The sequence below is a fragment of the Delphinus delphis genome, chromosome 14, assembly GCF_949987515.2.
Source record: "Delphinus delphis chromosome 14, mDelDel1.2, whole genome shotgun sequence".
Taxonomy (NCBI): Eukaryota; Metazoa; Chordata; class Mammalia; order Artiodactyla; family Delphinidae; genus Delphinus; species Delphinus delphis.
In genome coordinates, this window is record NC_082696.1 from 43058568 (window position 1) to 43081124 (window position 22557).

Genomic DNA, 22557 nt, shown 5'->3' on the forward strand with positions numbered 1-22557 from the left:
CACTTTAGATCCAAAGACACAAATAGGTTGAAAGTGAAACATTGGCAAAAGCTATTCCATGCAAATGAAACCAAAAGAAAACGGGGTGGTGAGGGGCTACTCTAATATCATATAAAATAGACTTTAAGTCCCAAAATATTATAGAAGATAAAGAAGGACATTATATACTAACAAAAGTTTCAATAAATCAAGAAGATATAATAATTATAAATATTTACACACCTATTACAGACCATCAAAATATATGAAGGAAAAAAATGACAGTATTAAAGGGAGAGATAGTTCTACAATAACAGTTGGAGATGTTGATACCCCACCCTCAGTTATGCACAGAACAACAAGACTGAAGATAAGTAAGGAAATAGAGGACTTGAGCAGCACAATAAACCAACTAGATCTATAGACATAAGCAGAACACTCTATTGAACAACAGAATACACATTTTTCACAAGTGAACATATAACATCTTCCAGGAGACACCATGTATATTGGCCATAAATTAAATTTCAATAAATTTTAAAAGATAGAGATCATACAAAGTATCTTCTCTGATCACAGTGGGATGACAGAAGGAAAACTGGAAAAATTAACAAATTTGACAAAATTAAACATACTCTTAAACAACCAATAGGTCAAAGGAAAAATCATAAAGGCAATTAAAAAATATTTAGAGATGAATGAAAATGGAAACATGACACAAGAAAACTTACAGGATGCAGCAAAAGTAGTACTAAGGGAAAAAATAAGAAAGATGTCAAATCAACAACTTACATTTACAACTTAAGTAATTTGAAAAAGAACACACTAAACCCAAATGGGTAGAGAGAAGGAAATAATAAAATTTGAGCAGAGATAGATGAAATAGTAGAAAAACAATAAAGAACATCAATGAAACCAAAAGTTTGTTCTTCAAAGAGATTGAAATTGACAAACCCATAGGCAGACTGACTTTAAAAAAGAAGAGAGAAGACTCAAATGACTAAGACAAAAAATAAAAGATAACCGTGTCTACTGAAATAAAAGGATTTTAAAAGAGTACTATGAAGAATTGTACATCAACAAATTGGATAACTTAGATGAAGTCGATAAATTCATAGATACACAAATCCTACCAAGACTGAATCACAAAGAAACAGAATATCTGAATCAGTCTACAACTAGTAAGGAAATTGAATCAGTAATCAAAAATCTCCTGAAAAAAGAATGGATCTGGACCTGATGGCCTCACTGGTGAATTGTACCGAACATATAAAGAAGAAATAACACCAATATTTCTTACAGTTTTCCAAAAAATTGAAGAGGAAGGAACACTTCTTAATTCATTCTATGAGAGCAGCATTACCATGATACCAAAGTCAGACAAAGACACTTCAAGAAAAGGCCAAAATATCTCATGAACATTGACACAAAAATCCTCAGCAAAATACTAGCAAACCGAATTCAGCAGGGTATTAAAAGGATTATATAACATGACCAAGTGAGATTTACTCCTGTAATGTAGAGATGGTTCAGAACACAAAAATCAATCAATGTAATACACCACATCAACAGAATGAAGAAAAATTAAACACATGATTATCTCAATTGATGCATTTGACAAAGTTGGACATCCTTTAAAAAAAAAGAGTTTGACACCCTTTCATAATAAAAACACTCAACAAACTAAGAATAGAAGGAAACTACCTCAACATATTAAAAACCCACAGCAAACATCCTACTCAATGGTGGAAGATTGAAAGCATTTCCTTTAAGACAAGGATAAGGCACAGCTGCTCATTTTCACCAATTCTATTCAACTAGAAGTTCTAGCCAGAAAAATTAGGTAAGAAAAAAACAAACATCCAAATTGGAAAGGAAGAAGTAAAATGATCTCTGTTTGTAGATGATATGATCGTGTATGTAGGAAACTTTAAAGATTACACACACACACATACACACACACACACAAACCGTGAGAACTGATAAATGAATTCAGCAAAGTAACAGGATACAAAGTCAACACACAAAAATCAGTTGCATTTCTATAATATAACAATGAACAATCGTAAAAAGAAAGTAAGAAAACAATTCCATTTACAATAGCATCAAAAATAGATAAAAATTAACTTAACCAAGGAGGTGAAAGACTTGTACAATGAAAACTACAAAACATTGCTCAAAGAAATTAAAGAAAACATAAATGAAAAGACATCCTGTGTTCACAAATGGAAAAACTTATTGTTAAGATGCCAATACTACCCAAAGCAATCTGTATAGACTCAATGCAAAATCCCAATGATGTTTTTTGCACAAATAGAAAAATCCATCCTAAAATTAATGTGGAATCTCAAGATACACCAAGGAGTAAAAACAATCTTGAAAAAGGACAAAGTTGGAGGAGTCACACTTCCTGATTTCAAAACTTACTATTGATACAAAGCTACAGCAATCAAAACTGTGGTGTTGACACAAAGACAGGCATATAGATCAATGGACTAGGATAGAGAGCTCAGAAATAAACCCTTGCAAAAAATGCTCGAAAGATTTTGACAAGGATGCCAAGAATATTCAATGGGGAAAGCACAGTCTTTTCAACAAATGGTGCTGGTAAAACTCAACATCCATGTATAAAAGAATAAAGAGAGAGCTTCACCTAATACCACATACAAAAATTAACTCAAAATAGATCAACGACCCAGATATAAGACTTAATATGTGAAACTCAGAAACAAACAGGGCAAAATCTTCACAACATTGGACTTGGCAAAGATTTCTTGGATATGATACCAAAGGCACAGGCAATAAAAACAAAATGAGACAAATTGGACTTCATAAAAATTACAAATGTTTGTGCGTCAAAGGACACTATCAACAGAGTAAAAAGGCAATTTATGAAATGAGAAAAAAATTCACAAACTGAATATCTCAAAAGGGATTAATATTCAGAATACATAGAGAACTTGTAAAACTTAACAAAAAACCAACCAACCTGATTCAAAAATGAACAAAGGACTTGAATAGACATTTGTCCAAAGAAGATATCCCAGTAGTCAATAAGCACATGAAAGATGTTCAACATTACCAATCATTAGGGAAAATCAAATCAAAATCAAAATGAGATACCACTTCATCCCCATTAGGATGGCTAGTATTAAAAAAAAAAACAAAAAACCAAAACCAGAACATAACAAGTATTAGCAAGTAGGTAGAGAAACTGGAACCCTTGTACACTGTTGGTGGGAATGTAAAATGGTATAGTGCTGTGTAAAACAGTATGATGGTTCCTCAAAAAATAAAAAATATAATTACTATATGATGCAGTAATTCCTCTTCTGGGTGTATCTCCCAAAGAATTGAAAGCAGGGTCTCAAAGAAATATTTGTACACCCATGTTCATAGCAGCATTATTCACAACAGCTAAACCATGGAAGCAATCCAAATATCCACTGAGAGATGAATGGATAATCAAAATGTTGTATATACGTACAATAGAATATCATTCAGGCTTAAAAAAGAAGGAAATTCTGAAATATGCTACAACATGGATGAACCTTGAGGACATTAGGCCAAGTGAAATACAAATACTGTATGATTACACATATGTGATGTACCTAGAGTAGTCATAATCATAGAGACAAAAAATAGAATGTTAGTTTCCAAGGGCCGGGGGAAAGGGAGATGGGGAGTTATTTTTTAATATGTATAGCCTTTCAGTTTTGCAAGAGTAAAAGTTCTGGAGATAGGTGGTGGTGATGGTTGCACAATAATATGAATGTACTTAATACCACTGAACTATATGTGTACTTAAAATGATTAAGATAGTAAATTTTATGTTAATTATATTTTGCCACAATAAAAACAATCAAAAAATCAATTACAGGTTGAAATAAAGACTTGTGTTCAAAGAATAAATAGAAAAATATTTTTATGATCTAGATTATACACAGATTTTTTTAAAAGATACAAAAATGCTAATCATAAGGTTTAAAATGATCTTCATCAAAAGATACTATAGAATGTTGAGCCATGCCACCAACAGAGAGAAGTAATTCACAGCACATAACCTACAGGATATTAGTATCCAGAATATATAGTATTTGAACCAAAGTTTTAAATAGAAAAATTATGTGATCTGAACAAACGTTTCATAGAATAGAAGTGACCGATAAAAATCCCAAAGGATATTCAAGCTCATAATTTTGATGTAGTTATCAAAAACAATTTTCAAGTGAAAACCACAGATACCATTTTACACCTATTGGACTGGCAAAAACTCAAATGTCATTCAATGCCAAGTGTTCCTGAGAATACGGAGCGAAAGGAATGCTCACACACAGCTGGAGAGACATAAACTGATACAACCATTTTGGAAAACAACTTGATATTAACTAGTAAAGTTAAACATGAGTACGTATATCCTAAGACCCGAAATTCTACTCCTGCACATGTGCACCTGGACAACATTCCGAGTAATAATGTTTTTCAGGCAAAAAGGAAAAAATTCTCCCAAACTGGAATGAATAAATGTGCTGTGATATTTTCATACCATGGAATATTAGCAGTACAAAAAAGGTACTAGAACTACACCTATTAACATTGATGAATTACAAAACCTAATGTTGAACGAAACTAGAAAGTCATAGGGAAAAATGAATCCATTTTTATGTAGGCTAAATAATAAATAATATATTGGTGATAACAAACTGGGCAATAATAAATGATACATAATATTTACTATTTTAATCATTTTTAAATATATAGTTCAGTGGTACTAAGTACATTCATATTGTTGTGTAATCATCACGACAGTGTTTAATATTCATGGTATACATTCATAAGTGATCAACTTTAAGGAAAGACAAAGGAGTAATTAACACCAAATTCTGGAGCGCAGTAATTTCTGGTAGGGAGGGGGAAGTGGGGTGAGGGCACACAGAGAACTTATCTCTTCAGCTATGAGGTAGGTCGTGAGTTTTCATCCTATGCTTATTTTAAAAACTCTGTGTGTGTGTGTGGGGGTATGCATGTGTTACAAATAATGCATTACCCAATAAAAATGTTACAGTGCTATGGAAACACACTTAAGGAACAGAGTATATGTCTTTAATTCTTATTTAAAGCTCTCATGTTGATAAATTATAGTTTTGTGCAACAGAAGCTAGCAACACGTGTGGAATATCAACAGGGGGCAAGAGTGCCTAAAGAAAAAATTCAGAAATTAAATTTGGATATGTTAACAAATGCGTACATGGTATAAATCAAATAATAATATTCTGTCTAGAACATGTAACACAAAAAGAAAGGAGAGATTGATAAGCTGGGAAAAATTAGAATATGATCATTTTAATTCCACTAGTAGATTTTCTATTTTAATTACACTAAAAGAGGGGCCAGGTCTTAGACCAGCTATGGAGGTCTGGGTTTTGTTTTTTTTTTCTCTCAACTGATGACTTCACTACTCTTGGTTGAACTATTAAGAATCTTATTTCCAAAAGAAAACAAGAAGGAACCTACAGAAAAGAAACATATGATTAGAAGACAAGAGGGTCTGATTTATGAGGAAAGATTAAAGGATTTAAGCTGCACAGTTTGGCTAAGTGATGACTAAAAGAGAGCATGATAACAGTCTACAAATATTTGAAAAGCATATACCAAGGAGGGAGGATTTGCTGTTTATCTTGGTACAAAGTTGTTAAACTGGCCATGAATGGTTGATGTTAAGGAGAAGGAAACTCAAGCTATCAGGGAAACTTCCTGGTTGAAATGTATGAAATCAAGGGACTTATTCCCTAGGAAATAATGGCAACTTCATTACTAGAGCTACTTGGAAAAGAAAGGCTTCCTTTGACCAGGACAAAGTATTAAAACTAGGTTTCATTTGTTTTTTTATTCCTGGGAATTAAAGTATTCTGAGACTTTCTCTAAGACATTTTTGAAATCTGAACCACTACATTTATGAATAAAAAATTTAAAACAATCAAAATTCATACCACTGACTGATAATTACTCTTAATTTCCTTCACGTTTTGTTTTGCTTTTGTTGCTGTTGATTTTGTTTGCTTTTATATTATGAACTATTTAAAACTTTAAAAAAGGTATAGGTAAAAAGTAGTAAATACTCATGCACTTACCATCCCAATTAATATATTAGACTTTTTTTTTTTTTTTTTTTTTTGCGGTGTGCGGGTCTCTCACTGTTGTGGCCTCTCCCGCCACGGAGCCAGGCTCCGGACGCGCAGCCTCAGCGGCCATGGCCCACGGGCCCAGCCGCTCCGCGGCACTTGAGATCTTCCCAAACCAGGGCACGAATCCGTGTCCCCTGCATCTGCAGGCAGACTCTCAACCACTGTGCCACCAGGGAAGCCCCAATATATTAGACCTTTGAAATATTAAAACAGCCTCTGTAGCCCTCCCTAATCTTATTCCCTTCCCTCCCCATAAGGAATAATTAATGTTCAGGATTTGGTTCATATCATTATTATTCAAACCTTTAAAAATTTACGTCATATGTAAATATTCTTAAATAACATATACTATTGCTTTAAAACTGGTACCATGCAGTATGTATCTTTCTACATTCAATGAGCTTTTTTCATACAACTTTAGGTATTTGAGATGAACCTAATTTGATTCTTATAGCTACAATTCACTCATTTCCAAAGCAGTATAGTATTTTCCTGTATTGAATATATAAAAATTTATTTTCCCACTATATCATAATAGACTTCCATTTTTGGTATTCTGAAATTATAAACAGTACTGCAATGAACATCCTCATACATGCCTCCTTGTGCACGGTGTAAAGTTTTCTCTAGAAATGCAGTCATAACGTGCGTGAACTTTCAACTTTTCTAGTTATTGCCCCTCCTACCAGAGGGACCAGAGAGTCCCTCTGTTCCACATTCTTAACAATATTCAAAACACATATTTTGATACTTTTTAATTGCTGTTATTCCAGTAATGGTAAAATAATTACTTTTAGGTTCTAATTTGCATTTCCCTGATTAAAAATTAGATATGTTTATTGGCAGGGATAGTATTCAAAATATTTATTGAATATATGTTATAGAACCTGGTCAGTCAGAATGGGCACCACAAGCACCAACACTATTTATCAATCATTCTTTTTCATCTTGTGTGAATTGCCTGTTCATATACTTGCTACATTTCTATTGGGTTATCTTTTTATTACTAAGTTGGTCACATATTCTAAAACGGTGCCATCTGATAGAAATTTCTGTAATGATGAAAATGTTCTATTTTTTAAAATGTTCTATTATCTGCACTGTTCAAATACAGTATTTACTAGCCAGCACTTGAAATGTACATAATGTGCAGAGAAACTCAATATTTTATTTTACGTAATTAACAGCCAAGTGTGGCTAGTGGCTGCATAGCATAGTATTTATAGATATTAATCCTCTATCATCCAGTTTTATTTTACACATTTTACATATTTTTGAAGCCATATAAACATATATTTGTTTTTGCATCCTGTTTTTCTTCCTAATTAACATTTCTCCATGTCATTAAAAGAGCCCTTTAATAAATGATATAATATTCAGTCCCATAAAAGTCTTATAAATTATGTAATCTTTTTATTGCTGAATAATACTTCCTTGTATGGATATACCAGCTTTTGGTGGGGTTTTTTGTTTAACATCTTTATTGGAGTATAATTGCTTTACAATGGTGTGTTAGTTTCTGCTTTATAACAAAGTGAATCAGTTATACATATACATATATTCCCATATCTCTTCCCTCTTCCATCTCCCTCCCTCCCACCCTCCCCATCCCACCCGCCTAGGTGGTCACAAAGCACCGAGCTGATCTCCCTGTGCTATGCAGCTGCTTCCCACTAGCTATCAGTTTTTATGTAATCATTTTTATTATTAGTCATTTAGATTGAACACAGTTTTTCACTGTAGTCAATAACAATTTTGTCCATAATATTTTTTCTGCATTTTCTATTATTTCTTTATATGTGACCTATACAAAAGTGAAATTAGTGGGAGAAAGAGGATGAACACTTTAAAAGACTTGAACACAGACCTTGCAGTTATTTTCCAGAAAGTTTGTTCTGTCTTCACCAGCAGGGTATGAAAGAACTTATCTCACCATACTTTCACCAGCTTCATAGTAATTTCTTAATATTTGATAATTTTATTATTTAAAATTTTAATTTATTTGGTAGTTCATTTTTCATGCATTTATTGGCCTTTTCTTCCTTATGTGTATTGTCTATTCATATCTCTTTTTTTTACTATTTATTGAGGTCTTCATATTTTTTTAAATTGATAGGATTTCTTCATATAGTAAAGATATTATCCCATTGTCATATTTGCATGTGACAATGGAATAATATCTTCCTACTGTCTTTCTTCTGACTTCAGATTTTGTATATGATGCTTTGATTTAAAGGAGTTTTCAATTTCCATTTTGATTTTTTTCCTTTGAAATTTCTTAAATTGTTTTCATGGTAGAAAGTCTTTCCCTGAGGCCCCCGCCCCCCAGAAATGAGGTAGATACATGTTTCCTTCTAATTATTATTTTTGTATTTAATAATTTATATGAACTTGATAAAGGTATGAGGTATAGAAATATTTTTCTAACATTATGCCCTGAAGAATTTTATTTATTTATTTGGTACTCTATCTTCCTTCATAAAGGACTTATGACAATTCACTGAAAAATATTTCTTCCTTCATTGCTTGTAATGTCTCCTTGATCACACAGTAAATTATTACACACACTATGGCCCTTTTTCAGGTAACTAATTTCTGCTGTAGATTTGTTCTACCTACATTTGAGTCAGTATCATAGTGTCATAGTATTTTGATATCTGTCAGACAAGTCCCTTTTGACTCTTCTTGTTTATACTTCTCTCAACTATTACTTCCTATATATCCTTCTAGATCAAATTAATTTCCAAAAAAACCTGCCCACTCAAAATTTTAATAGAGTATTAAATGTCTAAATCAATTTAAGGAAGAATTGACATATTTATAGTATCTAGCATTCCTATCCAGACATGTGGTACGTCCTTTCATTTAAAATTTTCTTTTATGCCTGTATTTTTTTTTCAGATAGGTAGTATGCTTCTCCTGTTTTGATTACTCCCAAATATCTTTCATTTCTGCTGGTTCCTGCCATTTACATTTTATAATGTTCTACCTTTCTTGTCTTCCACAGAGACTGTTCCCACCTCTCTCAATAGGGAATCTGTGAGAAAAGTAAGTCCTGTAGAAAAGGATTTTTTTTTTCCCCCGGTACGCGGGCCTCTCACTGCTGTGGCCCCTCCCGTCGCGGAGCACAGGCTCCGGACGCGCAGGCCCAGCTGCTCCGCGGCCTGCGGGATCCTCCCAGACCGGAGCACGAACCCGCGTCCCCTGCTCCGGCAGGCGGACTGTCAACCACTGCGCCACCAGAGAAGCCCTAGAAAAGGATTTGAGTGACCATTTTCTCAGTTCTCCCAAGGATGGCACTTAGCTAGTACCATTCCAGATGCATACAAGAGCCCATTCCCTACATACAATGGATGCCTTGGGGCATTAGGGCTACATTCTCTCTGGGAATCCTGACTGAGAAGAGCTGGGACTTAAGTTCTTCAAACTCCTACTACTCCTTACCAAGATTTCACTCACAGAAAATGACCTAACTGACTGCTGATACCTCAGAGAGAAATCCCAAACCACCAAACTATCTCAATTTCCTGCCACAAATCCACTTGCATCTGAACTAACCCATTTCTTTTTCCAGTTTTAATGGAGTAAGTGTTCCTTCTCTTCAGGGCCACTTTCTCCACTCGGAAGCTCTCCCCTGCCCACGCCTTCAGTAACCCTGTACTCTCAACTTTCCTCTCGCTTTCGTATCTTTGGTCTCTACTCTTTACTGAATCTGTTTTACCAACATTAGAATCATAGTCTAATCTTCCTTCAAAACTAAATGTCAGGCTTCCCTGGTGGCGCAGTGGTTAAGAATCCGCCTGCCAATGCAGGAGACAGGGGTTCGAGCCCGGGTACGGGAAGATCCCGCATGCTGCGGGGCAACTAAGCCCGTGAGCCACAACTACTGAGCCTGTGCTCTAGAGCCCACGAGCCACAACTACTGAGCCTGCATGCTGCAACTACTGAAGCCTGCATGCCGCAACAAGAGAAGCCACCGCAATGAGAAGCCCGCGCACCACAACGAAAAGTAAACCCTGCTCGCCGCAATTAGAGAAAGCCCGCACACAGCAACAAAGACCCAATGCAGCCCAAAATAAATAAATTTATAAAAACAAAAACTAAATGTCAAGCTCTCCTCCAACTATCACCCTTGACTTGACTAAATTTTCTATGTTCAATGCCACTGCCCATTCGCTTCACAAACCAAACCCTGGCTCTCCCCTGATAATGTTCTTGCTGCAGTCATTAATTATCTCCACTTAACTAATTTAATAGATCTTTTCCAGTTCTTATCTTGATGACCTTTTAGCACCATTTGATAGTAGCAACCATTCCCTCCTGTTGGAAGCACTCATCTCTTGGCTTCTGTGCCACTGTATTCTCCTTCCTCGTACCTCTCTGGATTCTCTTCAGTTATCTTGCTGACGCTATTTTTCTTTCCCACTTTTCACAACACTTTTCTCGTAATGTCTTCTCTTCTTATTTATTTATTTTTTCCTAGACATTTTTATTCATTACCCTGACTTCAATCACCATCAAACCAAATCCCTAAATCCTCTTGTCCAGTCGCATATATCCACCTGCTCACTTCAAGTCTACACTGGATGTTTTACAAGCACATCAAATATGGCAAGTTCCAAACTGAACCCCTTATCTTTCTATTCTTTCTACCTGCTTCTCTTCCAGTGTTTCCTAGCTAAAAGCAGTCACTTCTCTCCATCCCTAGGGCTATTATCCTCATTCAGGTATTTTCTTATCCAGACTACCCACACATCTCTAACATGATGCTCCTCTTGTTTGCCTGCCTGTATGCCAGTGTTTGATATCTGGCAACGCAGAGACATTTTTGGTTTTCACAATGAGGGGGAGGGAAGGCTATTGGATTCTAGTGGATAGAAACCAGAGACACTGTGATGTTGCTAAATATCCTACAATGCACAGTACATCTCCCACTACACAGAATTATCTGGCCTAAAATGTCAGTGGTACCAAGGCTGAGAAACCCTAATCTATGCGGTTCCATCTGTCTGGACTCTTCTTCCCTCGGCCCCTACTCCTCCTCCAAACTCTTTCTTATTCTCAGTTCTTTCTTTAAATGTCACTTCCTGCAGGAAGTGTCCTTAACCACTTAAACCAGGTTAACTCTCAAGACACCCTTTATAATTAGTTATGATTATGTGCTCAAGATAGGTTTTTCTGCTACACTGTAAAGGATCAAATCTAACCATTCACTATTTTGCCCCCTCATACCTGTATCACCACATATTTATTGATTAACATTTCAACCATGGGTTAAAAAAATAGAACTTTATTGTGAATTTTTAAGAAAACAAATATCTCAGCCTCAGTTTCCTTAGCTGTAAATTGGCAATATTATCACCCATTTTCCCTACCTCACCGTTCTTAATGTTCAAATGACCTGAAGGATATGAAGGTTTGCACTGACAGTCTCACACCCTGAGCAAACTGATGGCTGGTCACTCTAAGTACAAAATAGTTTTTTGAAATTTCAACTTTGTTAAACAAATTTTATCATAATTTTAAAAAAGTATTTAGAGTATTTTTGAGCCTTTAGAAAGCCCTTAACTGTGCTCATTTATATAATCATCACAATAATGATACTCTATTTTTGCTTCCGGTAGCTTTAGAAAAATAGGTTTTATAGCCTAACCAAAATATTTTAGTTTTACTTTATTAACAAAAGCTACACCTGAGTTTTGATTGTGCTCTTCTAAGGAGGAAGCAGTAGACTTGAGAGAGATTTTTCTTTTATTCGATAAAGGGAGGCTTGCCATCTGCATGCTGTACCAGCTAATGGACCGCTGGTACCACCAGTCTCTTCAAAGTGGCAGAAAGAACACCTGAGAGAAAATGACTTAAATTCCCTATTGACATAAACTTCAGTCAACTGAAGTGTATTTCTAAGTCAATATTTTTGCACTTTCACAACCGTTTATCTAATAAAGAGCTATTATTTCATTGATAAAAAGAGCAATCTGGAGGATTTTATTATGTAATTAGCCATTAACTGTATTAAAAGCACTGGTGGAAAGAAATTGGTCATTTCAGAGGGTTGGGGGCTTTATATTATTTCTTAATATGCCTGCATCATTTCACCAAACTAATGGAGTTACAATTTACGTCAGGTCCAAATTTACCACACAACACATTATCATGTGCCCTCAGTTCTGTGGCACCTCCTCTAATGATTAGTGAACTTGAGGATAATGAAGGCCTTATCATGTGCCTAATTAGCCATGCAGGCCCTAATGGTAGTTTAACTCATTTAGATAAAGTCAGTTTGCTGATCTGTTCTTTGGCTGGGAGTAAGAAGAAGGAGGGTAGTCTAGGCAGAAAGTGTGTGCTGTGCACGTGGTGGACCCTTTCTCCTTAGCTCCCACCCCTGCCATCCCCATCTCCACCCCCCATCTCCACCCCCATCCCCATCTCCTCTCCCCAGAAGAGATCAGTAAACTGACTAATACACACACACACACACACACACACACACACACACACACAGTGAAACAATCAAGCATAACATTTGGGTTTCTTGATAACTATCAAACGTTTTGTCTAGATAGGTATATGCCAAATATTAATTCTTTCCATATCCTCAGCTGTAGGCTTTCTGTTTATATTTAAATAACAATTTCTTGGATCAATAGTGGTCTTTTTTTAAATAATCTTTTCAGTATCTGATATTAGGTAAGGGTAATTGAAAAATTACCCCTCCTAGGGTAATTGCAGGTGGTTCAGTAGGTCCATGTAAAGAATCATTAGTTGCCCCAAATCTAACTTAGCTCTGTCTAAAGTCCTCAGCCATTCAAGGGACTCAATAAATAACATTTATTTCTATATTTGCCAATAAGGATGAATAACTCCTATTGTTAAATTTGTAATACATAACAGATGTAAAATAGAAATGAAACTAGTTCTTACCTCATTCTTCAGCTTGCTTCCAGAAAACCTTAAAAATCAGAACATTTTTCATTAGTTAAAAATACATATACAGTTATATCTATCAAGGAAATGCAGAGGACCTACAAAAGTAGTAACTTTATATCACGATCAGTGAAATAAATCTGGAGAAATTTGTTTGATTTTCAAAGGGACCCAAGCATCTTTCTCAACTTACTAACAAAATAAGTCCATTATGGGAAAGTTAAATAAAGGATATTTAGGGAAGTCAGGTAAGATCTGAGGCAATCAAAGCACACTTGATATTAAATATTTGTGCATTCTGGCCTGTATTTTCACTTCACAGTGAGTAGTGGTTAGTAAGCTGCCGTTATATTGTTTGTAATATCTGAGTTCATCTTTGTATGACTCGGGTGACTAAAATTATTTTTTTTCCACAAGATACCTTACTTTTAAAACGAATTCATTCTTTTGAGAGCAGTTCTTGGGGAATCGTGCCATAAAGCAATCTCAGATGCAGATTTAATCATTTGGAGCTCCAGTATTTTAAAAAATAATAATTGCATATTATCACTAGTTTCATTAGATGTCCCCTTACTTGTTAATAACCTCTGCCTGATAGTTGATGACAGATTAGAGCAATATGTTCTTTTTTTTTTTTTTTTTTGCGGTACACGGGCCTCTCACTGTTTGTGGCCTCTCCCGTTGCGGAGCACAGTCTCCGGACGCGCAGGCTCAGTGGCCATGGCTCACAGGCCCAGCCACTCCGCGGCATGTAGGATCTTCCCGGACCAGGGCACGAACCCGTGTCCCCTGCGTTGGCAGGCGGACTCTCAACCACTGTGCCACCAGGGAAGCCCAAGCTATAGGTTCTTTATATTCATTTGTGTTTTTTCTTTCACAGAGACTCAGTAGCTTAGGTCAGTAGCTTTATCTTACTAAGGTAAGCTGGTATATCAAAATATATGTGATTAGAGATGATTATAATAAACTTTTCATCTTTGTAAGATACTGGCCAAGCACATAGATCCTTAAAATAGGTTATCTCTTAGAAAAAAAAATTAAATTTTCTGCCTTTATTTTGTTGAATCTAGCTTGAAAACAGATTCAGCCTTATAAGTAAATACTAATTTGAAAGCAATTTTGCTTCCCTGATTTCTCTTTTACATCTCTCTGGGATCCCTGGTTCACCATTAATTTCTTATTAATGATTGCAAAGTATATTAATTGCCCAGTCATTGTAAATGTCCATACAAAGTTAAAATTAAGGTTTGATGCTTAAAGGAAAATATCTCAATAAGCAAAATTAGTAAGTCATTTTATTCAATAAATATTATACATATTTAAAGACATACAGAACTTATCCTGAAGATAGTCGAACTCTACCTTGTCAGGCCTTTTCCAGAATAAACGGAGTGGTAATACGCACTGCTCTCTTTTATGCCAATCCCATAATAATGATACCTAGAGCAAGAACAGGAACCAGCTCTGCGTTAATGTAGTTTTTTGAAGGGGAAAAAAGAGACTAAAGTAGAATTGAAGTAAACCACAAGTAAGAACTGCAACCTCTTGGTCTGCATCTTCCTTTTCTGATTTTTTCCTGATTAAGTAATATCTTAATGTGTTTAATCCTTCTTTAATGGTAACTAATTCTACTTATGGTCATATTTCTGGCTCTAAGCTTGAAAAAGACAGGAGAATTGCCTACTGCTAACCCCCCTCAAACCTCTAAAACATTAGGTTTCAAAAACAAACAAACAAAAAAAAATATAATTGCAGGCATTTAACTGCAGGCACTTAAATTTGTAAATGTAGACATTGGCTCTAAGTATATCAAGCGTATCTATCTGCAGACTGCTTGGTTCAATTTGAATGTGGTCAACTGAATAAGAAAATGGTGGGTTTTCTTTGTAGTACATCTATTGAATGGAGAAAAGAGTATAACATTATGTGTGGGAAAGACGTTGATGTCATGCATAGGAATATGTACGAAGCATCTGACCCTTTGAAAGTTATTTTCCTCATGAGGTATGAGAAGCCCAAGTCACCGTCATTTTCACTTCAAACTTTTGTGCAACAATGGGGAAAAAACATCTCTGTGATGAATCAATGGAAATATGAAACATGGACTGGAACAGTGTTATGAATAATTTGTTATAAATGTATCTATGGATCCTGAGCCACAGGCAAATGTAGCATCTCTCAAGTTGTACCTCATTCTCCAAAACTGCAGACCCCAGACTTACTCCACGCCCAAGTACAAAGGCTACACATGTGACACAACCGCTAGTCAAAGACTGGGTATCTAGTGAGGGTGACCAAAGCCTGCTAATTTCTGCCTTTACGCTTCTTTCCCCTCTCTGCGCACCATGCAGCACCATTACCTATTTGGTTATTTACCATTTCAATCTGCATTCATCTAAGATCAGGGAAGGAATGAAATAAAAGAATAAGGGGGTTTCCAGTAGACTTCAGTGTAACCATATCTAAAACTTCATTTCTTAGCATCACCATCTGAGTTTAAAGTGGACAGGACAATGAAGGATCTACGCTTCAAGGCACCTTTGCTGACCTCAGTAATAAAGAAGGGACTTGTCAGAGCAACTCTACCCCTAAATGTTTTCAAGGCTCAGGACGAGAGTACAAATGGAAGCCCACATACCTTATGCCTAATCACTTAAAATATATAAATCAAGCAAACACATTGTGAAATAAAATGTCTCTGTCCTCCTATCTTGACAATGTACCTCCATAATGATCCAGTAGGTAATTCTGAGCTTAGAATGCCTAGACTCCTGGAGTTCCATGAGGAAACATGGTGGTGGGAGGAGAGCTGCCCCCAGCTCCCTTATCTCCCCAGCCTCTGCTGCTTCGTGCACTGTGAGGGGCCTCTTGAGAACACTCCAGCCTCCATGTCCAAGATCCACTCTCACACACACCCCAGACAGCTGCCCCCTGGGGGAGGTACCCATCTGGTCTATGTCTCCTGAGGATGGATGAGGGAAGAGGCCCACTTCGGCCCAGGAGGCAGGCCTGAGACTGTTTGGAATTCTTGGGCCCCACGGACCTGAAATGCGAGCTTGAAGGGGGATGCAGTCTCGGGAGACACATTCACTCAGGCAATGGACTCCTTATCTCCTGGGAAGGAGATCAGCTGGAGGAGGAGAGGAACAGGGCCCTCTATAAGTATGAGTCCCAGAGATGGCTTCTCTCCCATTAGGTTCTAAGGGCAGAGGAGTTGCCTCTAATGACCCTGGGCCATTTGAGATGGAGAAGAAAGAGTTTTTAAATATGAAAAAATTACACCTATTATAATATGAAATGTTTCAGAAAGGGCTGTTATGTTTGAGAAACAGTAATGGAGGGTGATCACGGTAGTGAAGGTATTTTATGAGTGTGGCAGACTGGGAACAAGTTTTCAAATCCTCAGTTTTGGTAGAAGGACAATAGGAGTCTGTTAACCTGAACAGAAGAAACTCCATTTTTACAGTAAGAAAATACTCCTCCGGTAGATAAGGGTAAAGAACCTCTACAGTATATTGGAACAAAGGGAGAAATGAAGGAAATATGAAACTTAAGCAAAGGACATTACAAAAGGCAGCTATATTAATAGAAATTGATAAGGTAAATACCTAAAACCATAACAAATGAACAGATTTAGATGATATTCAGCCAAGCCTATTAGGATTAGTGAGTGAACATGAGTCTGAAATAAGTATAACTACTTTTCTTTATTAGATTTTAGAACTAATATACCAAAGAAAATGTCTTTGCATTAGAAGAAATGAAGCAAGAGATGCTTGAGGACAAGAGCATCTATTACAATGGAAATATATTGCAATTTCATGGTCGTTTGCAAAGCTTGCTGTTTGTTCTATGGGTGCTACAGTTCAAATAACTTCATTCTAGCCACTTGCTAAAGCAATACATGTTAAGCATTGCTTTAAAAGTTGATAAATCTTCTTTTACTATAACTTTGATCTTCTTGTTTCTCATCTATAATCCTTGTCTCAACATGTAAATAATATTATACCATGGTAAAGTGGTTTGCCATGCAGATTGAGAAGAAACTACATTGCCTTCACGGGTGGTAGACAAAAATCACAAGACAAATCAAAAGGATAACCGTGAGTTCAACAAATATTAGATGGCACACTAATCCTGACCACTGTGAGAGCTGTCAAGACAATGATTAAAAACCAACGTGGATGACCGAGCCAGGAACATATATGCTTCTGAATTCCACCCTAGTCCATGGTTTCCTGAGCCAGACTGCCTGCGAGTCACAGAACAGTGACCACGTTGAGTAGCCCTGAGGCGAATTTTACTTCCATTTTTAAAAAATCACTTGATCAACACTTTTTGTAAAAATGGCAACATCCTTTAGGACCCAATAAATGCTGAGTAACATGGATTTGTAATTCTTTTCTTACTTAGGATTTTTAAGGAAAGGATATTTTTATTACACAATTCATTTGTTCCTGATTTTTATAAAACAACTGTATTATTTTGCTTCCTCCTTTCTAATCATTAGGGCAGAATATCTTTAAAAATAGAAGTACTTAATACCTCCACTTACATCTAGGGTCAAGATTTTACATCTAAAAAAAAAAATCTTTTAAGTAATGTGTTTTATTCGTAGGTCAAATGTAAATGACACCATCAACCAGATACACATTGACACCCAAGGAAGGTAACTTGGTCAGCTACATTCCACTGTACAAATGAGAAGCAGCATGTCCTTTTCTCATTAGCAATGCCTCATAATTTAGACATGTTGATGTAGCTGAGCATGTTATATCAATACAATCTTATAATTATGCTGGCCCACAGGGAACGAGTGAAAAAGTGAACTCTTTCCTTCAAACATGTATTTAATGCTTATTGTGTGCTACGTGCTGAGCACGTAGAAAGAGACAGATGAGGGTGTCTGCCCTGGAGGAGTTGATAGTCTTGTGGGGGAAAAAAGCATGCAAAGAAAGAACTGCAATACAAAATTAATATGTGCTAAAATTGAAGCAGGTGATAGTAGGTACTAATAGAAATAGTTACCATTAATTGAGCAACTATTACATGTAAAAAATTTTATGCATACTTCATCTCAAATTTCCACAGCAGCCTGCAAGTGAAGTAATATCTCCATTTCAAAGCAAAGTTCAAAAAAGTTTATGTGATTTGTTTGGAAAAAATATGTGAAAAGTTATGGGTTTGAAGACAAAATTCAAACCCAAAGCTCCACAGAGCACTCTTTGTTTCAATAGACTATACTCAAGATGCAAAATATATATGTATATATAATTTTGTATCTCAGTTTTATTTATACTTAGAAGTTCTTAAATGAAATATAGTTTGAATATGCTTGCACTCAGCATATACACTCTCTCTTCAACTTTAGCATGAATCTTTAAGAATTGATAACTAACTCGAATCATTAAGAACTATACCATTGATCTGAATGTTTCATATTTGAAATTCCATATATAAACAGACTCCCTCTAGAATATAAGCTCCCTATAGTAGGAGCTCAATAAACATTTGTTGAATAAATAAATTTATAATATGAAAAAAGTTAAAAATAACAATGTGTCATAAAGAAAATTTTATAAGCAGGAATTTTTAATAAAGGGCATGCGTATAGTATCATATACTTAAACATAGCACAATTTAAAATCTGGTAGAGATTAAAAAGACTCTTGTCTAATGTGATGTAAGGAAATCTACTAATTCCTTTAACTCTACCACTAGTACTGTGTAAACTTATCTATTTCTATCAGTTACTTGCCCTCCATAAATAAGGCGTGCTTTCCTCACTGTGTGCCTTTACTTTGTTGAGCTCTATTGGGAATGCCCTTCTTCCTGCACATCCCCATTTCTTATCTGTGCCTCAAGGCACAGCTTCAACACATGAAGCTTTGCCTGGTCTCTTAGGCAAAATTAATTTCTCTGTCCTTTGAACTCCTCTCTTGGTCAGTTATCCCATGGAGCTTTGCATCTCGTACCAGTGGTATATGTATACACGGCTTACCTCCCCTACTAACCTATAAGACTTGGAGGAAGGGAATTTCATCTTCCCCTTCATTGTGTTCCCCCTTAGAAATTACTGTAAAGAAAAATCCTTATTTATTGGACCAGTCAATGTGTTCTGCTAGAAATCTGGAAACTGATAAAACACAAATTCTCTTAAAGCCAGTTGTTTTCAATAACTGCTTCCTAGGACTGTGCCTTTCCAGGTACTGGTAAAATATTGGCATTGAACAAAAGTTGTATCCCTAAACAATGTATATAAAGGACATGCAATCAGCATATTTAGGTGGAAAGACTAGAAATTGCTGGAAATACAAATCTCAATATTTTGCAATGACCATTGTAATGCTTTAGCACATTTCATATCCAGTTTCTTCTGGAGCCAATAAAATAATCTTCCCCTTTAATCTTCCTTTTAGTCTAACTAGGAACATGTTATCGTCTGTCTGAGTGATGATTTAGTGTCTTTGAGAAGAGATAATAAATGAGCAGCTCTCTGTCTTCCTAACAGCTGAAGATAAACCTCATAAAACCGGGGAGAGTAATTTCATACAAAGTATACATGGATTTTTCATCTCACTTGCAACATATTATATCACTACTTTGTTGTTAATATATTACCCTAAAATAAATCTTGCTAGGAAATATTTGCCAGAAATATTCTAGCATAACAAGAATATATACAGGTAAATGTTGAATAAAAAGTGAGGTTTGCCTCACTGTGGGCTAACTAGTTTTTAAAATTTATATACCAATAGCTAATGTCTATCCTGTAGGTTACTCTGAATAAAGATTCCCAAACATTTCACAGTTCTTTCTCCCTATATGATTTTTATTTTAAAAGATATATGATAACTGCTTAAAAATCCTAGATATGATTAGCTAATTTCTCTAAGAAAATGTTTGCATAATACAAGTAGTCTTTGTGATTATCTAACAAAATTGTCTTCATTCATTAGCATCAACTGTCCTTAGCCTTGCATCAAGTGACAGATATCATTTACATTTTAGGAATAAAGAAGAATAATTAATTAATTTTTATGCCCACATTTTAAAGTGAATGTGTTATATTTTTATAGGACAAATGAAATTATTGCTCCTTTTTTTAGTACTAAAGTATTTACCTTGTGTCTAATACTTTTCTTCATTTGCTGATCAATTTATACCTGCACCTGTATTTCTTCTTTTCCATTTTGTCATTATATAGAATTCCTGAAACATATGTTCCCACTGAGCTAGTAGCCCTGATGTTAGTTTACATTACACAAATGATAACTGATAAGGAAATGATGGGATTAAGTTGTTCAGGGAGTTGCAATAACTTACTATGATAAGAGCAGCTGCCATATCAGTTTTATTAACCCACTAAATCACTACTAATAAATAAGATAATAGTTTTTATCCGTCATGTCTGAAAACCAAGATTTGACTGATCAAAGTCTACAAGAAATTAAAATGTAACTTCAAATCAAACAGTTTACTGTGTGCATGAAATCTCATGGAATCTAATTGGTGGGCTCAACTGTGTTCTCCCTTACCCTGCTGAGCCATTTTGAGCAAGGGTGGGACGTGGCCTCTTTTGCTAATCATTGTATCTTTAGGACCTAGTCAGCACCAGGACAGACGAAAAATGTTTACTAAATAAATAAATATTGATAATGAAATTGTTTTGACAGCATGTACCCTATCTTACTATTGTTTGCACCTCAAAAACTCTTTGGCACCATGCTTTGTCATCAATATAAATATGAATGGATTGATGATCCTTGCTATAATACATTCATAACATAAAATAGGCAAGAATTACTTTTCATTAGATACTCTTTGTACCTATAGAATTTTGATTCATTTTTATTTATTCAAAATCTAAATTTAAAATTTTGGGGACTTCCCTGGTGGCACAGTGGTTAAGAATCTGCCTGCCAACGCAGGGGACACGGGTTCGAGCCCTGATCCGGAAAGATCCCATGTGCCGCAGAGCAACTAAGCCCGTGTGCCACAACTACAGAGCCTGGGTGCCACGACTACTGAAGCCCACGCGCCTAGAGCCCTTGCTCCGCAACAAAGAAAAGCCACAGCAATGAGAAGCCCAAGCACCGCAATGGCCCCCGTGATGCAACTAGAGAAAGCCCGCGCAGAGCAACGAAGACCCAACACAGCCAAAAATTAAAAAATAAATAAATAAATTTATTTAAAAAAATTTTGCACAGGAAGAAAAAAAATTATTAGCATTGGTGGTAAATCAAAGAGAAGAAAAGAAAAACACAAAAGCAAAGTCAGTTTTTATCTTGGTTTTCAGAACATGCAGAATCTGCCATTGGGATTGTTGGTTTTCTTGGCAGGGAGGGGATGGTAAGAGAAAATGAAGGGATGGAGCGCAGAGCTTATTATTTATTTATAAATTAATTAATACCAAATTTATTCATATATTAGAAATAATTCAATAGATATTTAGTGATAGTATGTTTTGGGCACTACGACAATACAAAGTTTTACAAAATTACTAGGAAAATTGGGAGAAATTATAAATTCCTGTTTCTGCAAAATATGCTTACTTCTTCATTTATATTTCTATATCATCAATTGTTCATATTTCCATATACATAAAAATGTTTTTCAAATGTAAATTTTTAAATATTAAACATCCAATAGAAATGATGATTGTGAAGATAATATACCAACACAGAGAACATTTTGGACAAAAATTAAAAGCAGAAAGCAAAATTGTGTTTGTGCTACAAATTTGCTTTTATAGAAGACATAAATATCTCTAAACAAATATAAAATAATTTAAAATGCCTTATGATTGATGCTTGAGAAATGTTGTTAGCTCTCTGAAGAAGAATCTAATATATTAATTAACATTTAAAACTGTTAGATCAGAAAAAATAAATAAGGAACCTCCATACTGTTCTCCATAGTGGCTGTATCAATTTACATTCCCACCAACAGTGCAAGAGGGTTCCCTTTTCTCCACACTCTCTCCAGCATTTATTGTTTGTAGATTTTTTTTTTTTTTTTTTGTGGTACGCGGGCCTCTCACTGTTGTGGCCTCTCCCGTTGCAGAGCACAGGCTCCGGACGCGCAGGCCCAGTGGCCATGGCTCACGGGCCCAGCCGCTCCACGACATGTGGGATCTTCCCGGACCGGGGCACGAACCCGTGTCCCCTGCATCGGCAGGCGGACTCTCAACCACTGTGCCACCAGGGAAGCCCTGTTTGTAGATTTTTTGATGATGGCCATTCTGACCGGTGTGAGATGATATCTCATTGTAGTTTTGATTTGCATTTCTCTAATGATTAGTGATGTTGAGCATTCTTTCATGTGTTTGCTGGCAACCTGTAAATCTTCTTTGGAGCAATGTCTATTTAGGTCTTCTGCCCATTTTTGGATTGGGTTGTTTGTTTTTTTGATATTGAGCTGCATGAGTTGCTTGTATGTTTTGCAGATTAATGGAACGAAATGG

At 35.7% G+C, this 22557-nt stretch overlaps 1 protein-coding gene across 1 annotated transcript in view; it reads right to left on the bottom strand.

Annotated features, from left to right (window-relative positions):
• Positions 1 to 22557, bottom strand: part of RFX6 (regulatory factor X6) — a 55415-nt gene that overhangs the window by 23684 nt on the left and 9174 nt on the right. Inside the window, exons 5-6 of the mRNA XM_060030562.1 lie at positions 14454 to 14531; positions 13089 to 13116 (exon numbers count right to left, since the gene is read on the bottom strand). Coding sequence (XP_059886545.1) covers positions 13089 to 13116; positions 14454 to 14531 — 106 coding nt within the window. The remainder of the gene's footprint in view (positions 1 to 13088; positions 13117 to 14453; positions 14532 to 22557) is intronic.